A 10,576-nucleotide genomic window follows, 5' to 3' on the forward strand; every position below is an offset into this window, starting at 1 on the left:
CCCAATTTATTATTATTATTATTATTATTATTATTATTATTATTATTGTTGTTATTTCAAACTAATAGCATCTTTATTTGCCATAGTTCTTGAGAAGTGCATTTAGTGCTGCGCCATTAATTGGGACTGGCTTGACAGAAATACAATCAAATCAACACATATCAGATGATAGGTTGGTGTTTGAGGAGAGGGGAAAGACAGAGTACCCGGAGATAAAGTTCCTGAAGCTGAGAAGAGAACCAACAAATAAACTCACATATGACACGGAGTCTAGGAATCGATCCCTGGCCACATTGGTGAGGCGAGTGCTCTGACCACTGCGCTATCCCTGTTTCTGATTTCAAATGTTAACTTACTTATCTAACTCACAAAATCGTACTGATTACCTGTGCAATTTTGTCCGTCTCCTGTATATCCATCACGACATCTGCAGGTATACGATCCTTCAGCTTTGATACAAGCTGCATTAGGGTCACACTCGTTTCTTTTAGGACTGGCACATTCATCGATATCTGTGCAAAATTAAGTCAACACAAGTAAACAAAGCCAAAGAGGCTCAATGAAATTTCTAAAGTAGCCTATCAAACAGCATCTTTGTTTTGTTTCATTATCATTATTACTATAGATTATATAGGGTTAAAAGGACTAAACTACTTTGGAGGGTAGTCTGGAATTCAAAAGAAAGAGGAGAGGTGGAGTGAAATCACATTCCATAGATCATTGTTAACCAGGCTACACAGACATCAATGAAATACCTTTTACGCAAATGCCTTTCTTTAGCTCATCTGCTTTGTCTTCCAACTCCTCAAACGAATCTACTTTAAACACGTTATCAGGTCCAGAGGCAATCTTGTTCAGTTCAGAAAGATCGACATGTTGTCCGAAGTTTTGCTCATGGAAGAGTTCAACTTCCGGACCGTTTTTCACTTGTCATTATCCGTTCTTCCAGTTTCGGACTCATCTCTTATCACCTTGCTTAATAGGTTGGTGTTCTCGCGAGTTTTTTTTTCTTTTTTTTGTCTTTTACATTCCAACCCAACTTACCAGTACAAGAATTTTCCACAATAGTATCAGCTGCAGGAGTAAAATCTGCAAAGGTGGGGGCAGTGAATACATTTTTAACTGAACTGGCAATGTCGGTCAACTGTTTTTCATTGACACCTGATCCAATACCAAGAGAAAACACATTTACATTCTTGTCCTTGAGCCCGCGAGAAGCCTCTGATAGTTCTGTGAAACTACCACTATCAGTTGTTTGTTGGCCGTCGGTGATAACAACTGCAATCTGAAAACAAAAGGAACAAGATGCTGAGATTGCAAAAAAGAAGAAAACGAACTCATGCAGAGAGGGTCCAAAGAATCAACAAAGATGTTTTCTTGCCTGCGGCTGTCTTCAAAGGTACGTACTTCGACGGCATCAGAGCGCCAAAGATTCTAAAATCGGTATTTTCAAAGTAATAACTGTACATATACGCAGCCATAACTAAAGGCTAACCATTTGAAAAATCGGCGCTTAGACCGAATTACCGCAGACATTGCACTGCCATAATTGAAAGCTAACCATTCGGCAATCGTCGGTCTGCAAAATTCCCCTGCCTGTATTGCAACCACCGTGGGCAATTAATTCTAAACCTTAATTCTAAGCCATTTCGGAATAGGCGCCCAAAGCGTCGCTTTGACGGCTTCGTCTAAATGACAGTGAAGACTGAAGTAAACGAAGCCGGCCAAGAAATGTATCACAAAGCGCTCGTAAGGTCCACAGGTTACTCAACTGATGCTTATAGGACCAAAAAATTTAAAAGCTAATTAACCTATTATTCATTTGTGTCTACAATTTTCAAATGGACTGTAGCACGCGCGAAACAAGTTTCTCTGACCGTCTTTGATTTAAAATTCATCCGTAATAAGATGGATGGAACGTAACTAAGAGCTGATTAGGCACAGACATTTGTCATCGATGGCATTAGAAACCACGACCTTCCTATCAGTTAAAACTTGGTGCCCTACAATTTAAGCCAAGTTAGACCCAATACAATTGATAACATTTGGCAGAAGCACAATAAAATGTTTGCACATTAACGATGGTAATCGTACCTGTGGCAATTCTGGTCTCATTCCCGCTGCTGTTGTAAATACATCACTTTCCGCTAGCAACAGAGCTTTATCGATGAAAGTCAAGCCACTCTGGAAGCTTATGCGATCTATGAGTTTTCCGTATTTCTGTGCTGTCACATTAGAGCCCTTGAGTTTGTTAAATGGAAACTCTAACACAGCCTTAGAGCTGAAAGCAATTACAGCAATGTGAGTCTTATTAGGACCCACATTTAAGGCCTCAACCATCCTTTTCAGGAACCCTAGCATTTTTCTCCAATTATGTATACCAATGCTTTTCGATGAATCCACAATAAATGCTATGTCTGCCACGGCTTCGCAGTCAAATTCTGAAGAAAGAATAAATTTAAAAAAAATTATATCAACCAATTAAACTTTTAACTGACTCTGTTTACTCTTCTGAAAAGCCATAACAATTTCCCGAAAGGAGTTCTTCTCCCTGCCGATATTTGTGTTTTATTTGTCAACGCCGTTTAGGACGACTTTGACTTTTTGTAACACCCTCTCTGCTCAGCAAAATGATACATATAATGTGAGATGTCAAACTCGGTCATGCAAGGCGTGTTCTAAGTGTTCTACAGTGTTTCTGAATTTGCTATGCATCAGGATAAAATAGCAAGGTCTATACAAAAGTTTTTCCTGCACGGCATTTCAAGCTAAAGAAAACTTTACGAGCCTCTCAATACTGCGAATTCTTCCTTAATAAATCCCGACTGATATGTAAGGCAGTGTAAATGATACATTACTTTGGCAGGTGGTATTGAAAATGAAAATGATGTAGCAAAGGATTGAAGAGATAATAATAATAATAATAATAATAATAATAATAATAATAATAATATTGTTATTATTATTATTATTATTATTATCATCATCATCTTTATTACGCTTTCAAAAATAAACAATGTTTAATATTACTCTTAAATATTACAATTTATTATTATTTTAATTTGGTTGTTTTTCTTTTTCTTTTTTTTCTGACTGATATTATCTGCATATATATATATATTTTTTTTTTTTTTTTAAATAAGAGTGGCTTTTCTTTAAGGAGCTTATCTTTATTTCCAATTTTTTTTTAGTCAGAACGCTATCATGACATGAATTTTTCTTACTACAAATAAGAATATCTTCGTAAGTTTATTGTGCTTCGTACTAGTCTCTTTTTTAATGGAAATGAATTGTAAATAGGTTTTAATAGTCTTCTTTTTGTTTTACTTCTTACTTGTAAATAGCAATTTGCTTGGAATATGTTAATAAAGGGATTATTATTTTTTAAAAAATAATAATAACAATAATATTACAATAATAATAATAATAATAATATTATTATTATTATTATTATTATTATTATTGTTCTTGAGAAGTGCATTTAGTGATGCGCCATTAATTGGGAACGGCTTTACAGAAATACAATCAAATCAACACATATCAGAAAATAGGTTGGTGTTTGAGGAGAGGGGAAAGACGGAGTACTCGGAGATAAAGTTCCTGAAGTTGAGAAGAGAACCAACAAATAAACCCACATATGACACGGAGTCTAGGAATCGATCCCTGGCCACATTGGTGAGGCGAGTGCTCTGACCACTGCGCCATCCCTGCTTCTGATTTCAAATGTTAACTTACTTATCTAACTCACAAAATCGTACTGATTACCTGTGCAATTTTGTCCATCTCCTGTATATCCATCACGACATCTGCAGGTATACGATCCTTCAGCGTTGATACAAGCTGCATTAGGGTCACACTCGTTTCTTTTAGGACTGTTACATTCATCGATATCTGTGCAAAATTAAGTCAACACAAGTAAACAAAGCATCCTTAGAAAACAGTCTACAAAGCACTCATAGTAAAACAAATGCATGGTAGCTAGGTAACTGTAATAATGACCTCGTAATAGCCGTAATAGCCAGGAAATTGGCACAAGTACGTAATAGGACTCGCAAACCCAAAATCCATCATATTATATCCACACACACTATTCCTATTTCAAACAGGATAAGAAGGCTATTTATTTCCCAAATGCCACCTAATCCTTAAAAACACTACCATCAACATCCACCGAGCAGAATCATAGACAGGACCAAAATCCTTCACAAATGATATCAGTGCCATGTGGTAGGCAATGTGCAATACTGTTTTCCTCATTACTGGGTTGCCAAACCCAGTCGGAATCTGGGTTTCATTTCGTGGGTCTTTTTACTGGGTTGCAAGAATGGAAAACCCAGTAGGAATCTGCTTTTATTTCGTCGTTTTTTACTGGGTTGCCTATGGCAAACCCAGTCGAAATCTGTGTTTAATTTCGTGGGTTTTTTTGTTATTTTCCGTGTCGGTAAAAGTCTTGCCTGTCACTCCCCTGCTAAGTGGTGGCTTTGTGCATAGAGCCTTCTGCGCGTATTTTCTTAGGATCGAGAGGGTAGTGGGAAATGCGTAGATTTCTCTGGTGGACACAGTAGAACGATTAACTTAACGAGCGTCGAAAGTCATGTAACGCGAATGACGTTTTAGTGGATCTTTGAACAAAATATACCCTTATGAAGCTCATGAATGGCAGGTCAATTGGATATACAGGCGGTGGAATCTTAAAAGCGACGAGTAATGGACTTCGACAACAAGCTATCGCCCGTCGAGCCGAAATCAAAGTGAGCTGTATTTACCTGAAGTACATGGTAATTTAACACGATCGAGTTTCTTGTCTTCACGCACGCAATGAAATAGGAAGAGGTTTTCGCCTCTAAGAGCAAATATGTTGTTTGTTTCAATAAATCTTTCGCTGGAAAAGGATTCTGTGGTATTTTCTGCCTTTGTGAATTATAATATCATGTTGTGCATTGAATTTTCGAGCTTAAGGTTGAAATGTGATATGGGAGGAGTTTTTTAGTATTGCTCTGTAAGCAGGAAGGGTTCACAGGCCTGTTGGAAGCGTGCTTGAGTTTCAACAAAATGAGCCCAAAATCAGTGAAGAATTGTGACGTAGTTGAATAATAAAGTAGCTGCTATTTCCAAAATGATGAAATTACCTGGTGACAAATAACGTCGAACGCGTCTTGGAGAGTAAATTTTGACTTTGCTTAAACAAGAGTTGGGCGATTGTGATCTTTGTTTTGACTTCGCTCATTTCATTGTCAAACTTTATAACACTTGACAGAAAAAGAAACTTACAAAAACCCGGTATCTTGCCATCATTTGACACAGATGCTTCACTGTTTGGCGAGTAAACATGCCGCGGTAACTTCATCACGGCGCCCGCTGAATTCCGGCCATGTCACTTTCGATTTTGCGATTTATTTGAACGTAGCAAAAATCTCCCAAAATGTTTGTTGCTGATCGTAACTTTTTATATTCTATATTCACGGTTCAAAATTAATGTTGTTTCCATGTCGTAAATATTTTATTCTCGATCGACCGTCCCGGAAACTTCCTTCTGCTCTTTCTAAAAACTGTGTATCAATAGTTATTTGCTTTTGCATCAATATTTGTTTTGCATAAAGCAAGCTAACAAAATCTGTTCCTTGCTGAGTTCGCATTTGTTAGCGTTAATAGTATTTTCGGTCAGATGCTTCTGTTTAATGAGGGGTTTATTGTTTTGGTCTCCCATCCTGACACTAACCCCGCTGAACAGGGTTAACTTCAGTGAACTTTAGTATTACAAAGCTGCCAGATGCTCAGAGGGCACACTTGTGGTGAAAAGAAGTTGTGAGGGAACTTGAAAATTATCAACATGTCAGCCCAGAAGCCAAAGTTGTGTATTTTGTAACCGTTTATTTCGCATTTAGTGAATGAGTGAACACAAAATACCATTGTTTGAATTAACATCTAAAAGTTTATAGTTCATGAATTAATGTAACCCAGCCAGTGACTTTCGAAGAGTTTTGTTTAACTTTACATTGTTATAACTAAACAAAAAAAAATGCATTACAGAATAATCATTGAAATAAGCTTCATACTCTCTGTTGGTTTGCAAACTATTTTTTTGTCTCTTGCAAACAATGTATTTGGGCTTTTTTGTCCTTGCAAACATTTCTTTCCAAGATTTTCCATCCCCCCCACCCTTTCTCCAAAAAGATAGTTCCGTCCCTTAACTTAGCGAAGAGAGGCATGAATGAGAAACGTTGTTTTAATGCTTTCGCTGGCCTGAAATACAGTAAAAACCAGCATGTAAGAGCCTGCTGGCTGAAATTTGCCGTTTTAATACTCAAAAATATAACAACCTGTTTAGCCAAGCAAGATTTAGCAGGTTGTTAAATGTGGGTTACAGCTAAATTATAATTTTACTGTATTGTTGAGTTCACATACTAAAAATTTCCTTTTCTTTTCAAGGACTTCTAAGAATTCGAAATGTACTATTTTTTCACTTTTGAATGCAACTTTGTTGTTGTTTAACTTAAGAGAATCCAAGAGTATCCTAACTTATTTAATTTTGTAAACAATAAAAGGGTTTATATTTCACCATTGTTTTGTACTTTCGTTTTTGCAGCAACACTTGTGGGTGGAGAAACATAGTGTTGCAATTGTCAAAAGTACACACTGTCCAGTGTTTAAGTCTTCCGGCGTTCCGTGTTTAAGTATTCCGGCGTTCCGGCCTTTCGGCATTCCAGCATTTCGTGTTTAAGTACTAGCTGTCGCTGCCTTACCCGTTCGTGTTCTCGGTAAAGGAAAATGAGGTGTTCGCGGGAAAAAAAAATGTCGCGCCGCTATTATAGGGTCAAACTATATATCATATTAAAGCTAACAGATTGAATTATTTGAATAAAGTTTCAGTTTTTTGGTATTTAATATTGCCTTTTAGTTTTCAGGCCTGAAACGTATAGCGACCGAGTCTGCTGCAGAAGCTCCTGCCCCTTCACTTAATTGCGAAAACAGCCGCACTTTGTTAACGCCATAATTACAAATTTTCGGACCTCCTGTCCCGACGGGTTTTAAGATATCACTTCCGAATTCAAAGATGAATGCATTCCAATATCGTGTGAGGAATTTTTGATATGTTCTGAATTGAAGGAAATATCACGCACCAAAGTCGAAACTCTCATCTCATACTTAGGGTGCGTTCGATTGACGTATTCCGGAATAGGAATACATGGAATATAAGCTAGAAATCCTTCGTTTTTACGGAGATTCACATTAAAATTGTTAAAATCTGCTAAAATGCTATTTTAAACAAATTTTTATTATCCTTGCTTCTTCGAAACGCGCCAAACATACCGTTTTAATCATCACTCCACGTATTCTTATTTCGGAATAGTGTCAATCAAACGCGCCCTTAATTTGGGCAGAAAAAGTGCCATAAAATCAGTCTCCGAAGACAAACGAAAAATTCCTCACACAGTATTTGGCGTAGTGCAATCATCTACTGGAACTGAAAATTTGGAAGCGATATCTTAAAACCCGTTCGGACAGAACGTCCGAGAATTTGTAATTTTGGCATCAAAATAAAGCCCTAGAAAATGGAGCTTAAAGATTTCGCGTGCAGTTCACGGTCTGCTGAACAACTCCGCCCCCTACTTAAAAGCCAATTATGCTGAGCCAATCAGAGCAGATCGAAGTCAACCAACACCCAATCCTTTCACAGGTGATTGACATGATACGTCAATCATTTTTCGAGCGCAGATTATGGAGCGAAACTAAGAAAAGCGATTTTAAAACTAATTTTTCAGAATCTTTTTTTCGGGAAAATATACTTCACAGCCCACCAATTCAAGATTTGCAAAGACAAGAAATTTGAGTGAAACGCTCAAGTTTACCTTTACCGAGACCTTAAACTCCCTAATAACAAAAACAAGTAAGTACAGATCTAACCTTCGCACCGGAGGGGAGGAAGACATTATTGATGAATGCATCCGGGACAGCCTGCATCATTTAAGAAATAGAAAACATGTACCGTGTTTTTGTCGAGTTATAGAAACACGAGTGAAAGTTTGGGAGAACGAGAAATGCTGTGGGAACACGAGCCGCTGGCAAGTGTTTCCACAGCTTTTACGAGTTCTCCCAAACTTTCACGAATGTTTCTGTAACTCGATAAAAACACGGAGTACATGTTTCCTATTTCTTTTAGAAAACAACGCGACGAGAAAAAGGAAAACAATTTATTAACTCTAATTATCAAAATGTAAATTCTCTTTGCTCGCGCCATCACTACGTCAACAGCTCGTGCTAGTTCTGTGTCTCCATCGAGTTATAGAAACACGATTTACTTTATATATACTGAGATTTTCGCATCAAATTAGCGTTTCGGATTTTACTTCGACCAATCAGAGAGACGAAACGAGTTTCTCTCACGTGAAAAAATCGTTTCGTCCAATCACAATCGCGGTCATCGCGGGTAGCTTTGTCGGGCAGCTTTGGCAAGATAATATTTTCGGTGTACTCGAGCTATTCGTAATTCAAACTTATCAAGAGCTAGGAGATATTTTTGAGGATGGCTGAACAATCAAGAAGATTTGTGTCTCTAGACAAACCTATAGACAAGTTTATCGAAGACCAAAAAAACAAGAACACTCTTTCAAAGACACGAAGAGATGTAAGTTTGCTGACTGAGTTAATTTAATACAGGAGTTTTTTAATTATTTTAGAGAACCAATTAAAGCTGGATAAATAAATAAAATCTCAGTATGTATAAAATAAACAAATTACGGCATGGAAAGCGCTTTGTACAAGATTTTCACACTCGTTGGTTTTGTATCAGAAATCTCACTCGTTCGCTGCGCTCACTCGTTCGATTTCAGATACTTCACCAACTCGTGTGAAAATCCCGTACGCGCGCGCTTTCCATGAAGTAATCTCTATTTTTAACCAATCAGCGGGCGTATTTTCTTAGGACTGTTTTCTAAATTGTGCTATTGGTTAGACCACAGGCGCTCCAAGTTCAAAAGGTAATTTTGCAATGCATTAAGAAAGTTCAATAGTGAAAAGAGTTATTAAAAACTAAGTTAAGTTGAAAAAATTGTCTTCTTCTTGCAATAAACTTTCCTTACCTTAAATATGTTGTTCACTTCTGTTTTGTTTCGATTCAAAAGCAAAGGTATTATGGGAGCCAAATCTGCTGCTCTGATTGGTTCATTCGGAACTATTGGCTCGCGTAATGCCTTTGGTAGGCGCTCACACCTTCATTCACGGATGAAAAGATTGCTAAAAAGCTGAACGTTTCTCAGATTTTCTTGTTCTTCGCGACTGTTACGAGCACTAAATAATATGTATGTGGAGTGACTATCATTGGGCTATAAAGAAATGGAAATATTATCGGGATTGAGGACTTTCGCTTGTGAAGAAAGATGAAATTGTAGAGTGATGTTAGGCTCCGGAGGTGACGAGTGTGCAACCTTCGCTTCGCTTAAGGTAATTCCCTTGAAAATGACGTACTATCCAGATTTTTTTCAAAGTTGGCACTATTGACATTCATACACAGGAAATTTTAAAAATGTAATAAAAAGATTGGGTCACCGTGCTTGTTCTCGCGCTGTATGCCCTTTATTCTAAGTGTTTTTACCGAATTACGCGATAAGCGTTCGAAACTCAGGATCAACCGGAAAAATTGTTGTCATGTAGCAAAAGCTATTGAGTATTACTGAAAAATTGAACTTATTTGTTTGTCCGGGCTATAATCTTTAAGTAAAGTGATTTCAAATTGCTCAATCTTGCAAAGAAATGTAAGCAAATTGCACTGCTACAGTCATCACCTTGCACTCAGTGTCTGGCTCCAAATGCAGTTTCACGTCATTTATATGTAAATACTACAACTTCTACTATCCAACTTTTTTTCTCCTTAAAATATGTTTTCCGTGTACCTATTACGGGTAAACAGAGCCATTAAAAATGGAGGTTCACTGTGCTCGTTTCTTCGCAACACTTTGATAATGCATGGCAAAGGGATAATTTGGGCTTCAAAATGATCATTTTCCGCAAAAGGACTGGGGAGAGTTTCAAAACAACACCTTCTTAACCGCGAAGAGTTACTATGATTGCTCTAAAAAGCTCTTTAACAGCAAAAAGCGGCCTTTATTGCCTCTCTTCAAATGGAAGGGGTGAAACGCTGCCATCTCCGAGTTGCAATATTATGCGCAGTATGAGATGCGCGGTGCAACCTTAAGAGGGTATGAACGAGTACTTATTTCACTAGATCAATGACCGCTTATGAATCGACACAAAACAGAAGTGAAAAAGATATTTGAGGTAGGGAAAGTTATTGGAAGAAAAACACTTTCTCTAACTCTTTTCACTATTGAACTCTCTTAATGCGTTGCAAACTCGCCTTGTGATATTGGGGCGCCTGTGATTAGACTGCTATGGAACCCACGATCATCGTATTAACCATTGATTGGCCGATCGATTCCTCGATCATCAGTGAGTGAGTCGGTGAGTCGGTCAGTCAGTCAGATCAAAATAAAGGTATTTGATATTATCATATATATAACGTTCAGATATCTTAAATGGCTGTGTAACGTTCGTAGTAGTATACCTGAACAGGAAGTGC

At 37.5% G+C, this 10,576-nt stretch overlaps 1 protein-coding gene across 1 annotated transcript in view; it reads right to left on the bottom strand.

Annotated features, from left to right (window-relative positions):
- Nucleotides 1-732: 732 nt before the first annotated feature.
- The window catches only part of LOC138046081 (matrilin-3-like), a 131,656-nt gene continuing 121,812 nt past the window's right edge, over nt 733-10,576 (bottom strand). The window contains exons 8-10 of the mRNA XM_068892760.1: nt 2,095-2,441; nt 1,045-1,285; nt 733-908 (exon numbers count right to left, since the gene is read on the bottom strand). Coding sequence (XP_068748861.1) covers nt 733-908; nt 1,045-1,285; nt 2,095-2,441 — 764 coding nt within the window. The remainder of the gene's footprint in view (nt 909-1,044; nt 1,286-2,094; nt 2,442-10,576) is intronic.

Source organism: Montipora capricornis, chromosome 4, assembly GCF_036669925.1.
Source record: "Montipora capricornis isolate CH-2021 chromosome 4, ASM3666992v2, whole genome shotgun sequence".
Taxonomy (NCBI): domain Eukaryota; kingdom Metazoa; phylum Cnidaria; class Anthozoa; order Scleractinia; family Acroporidae; genus Montipora; species Montipora capricornis.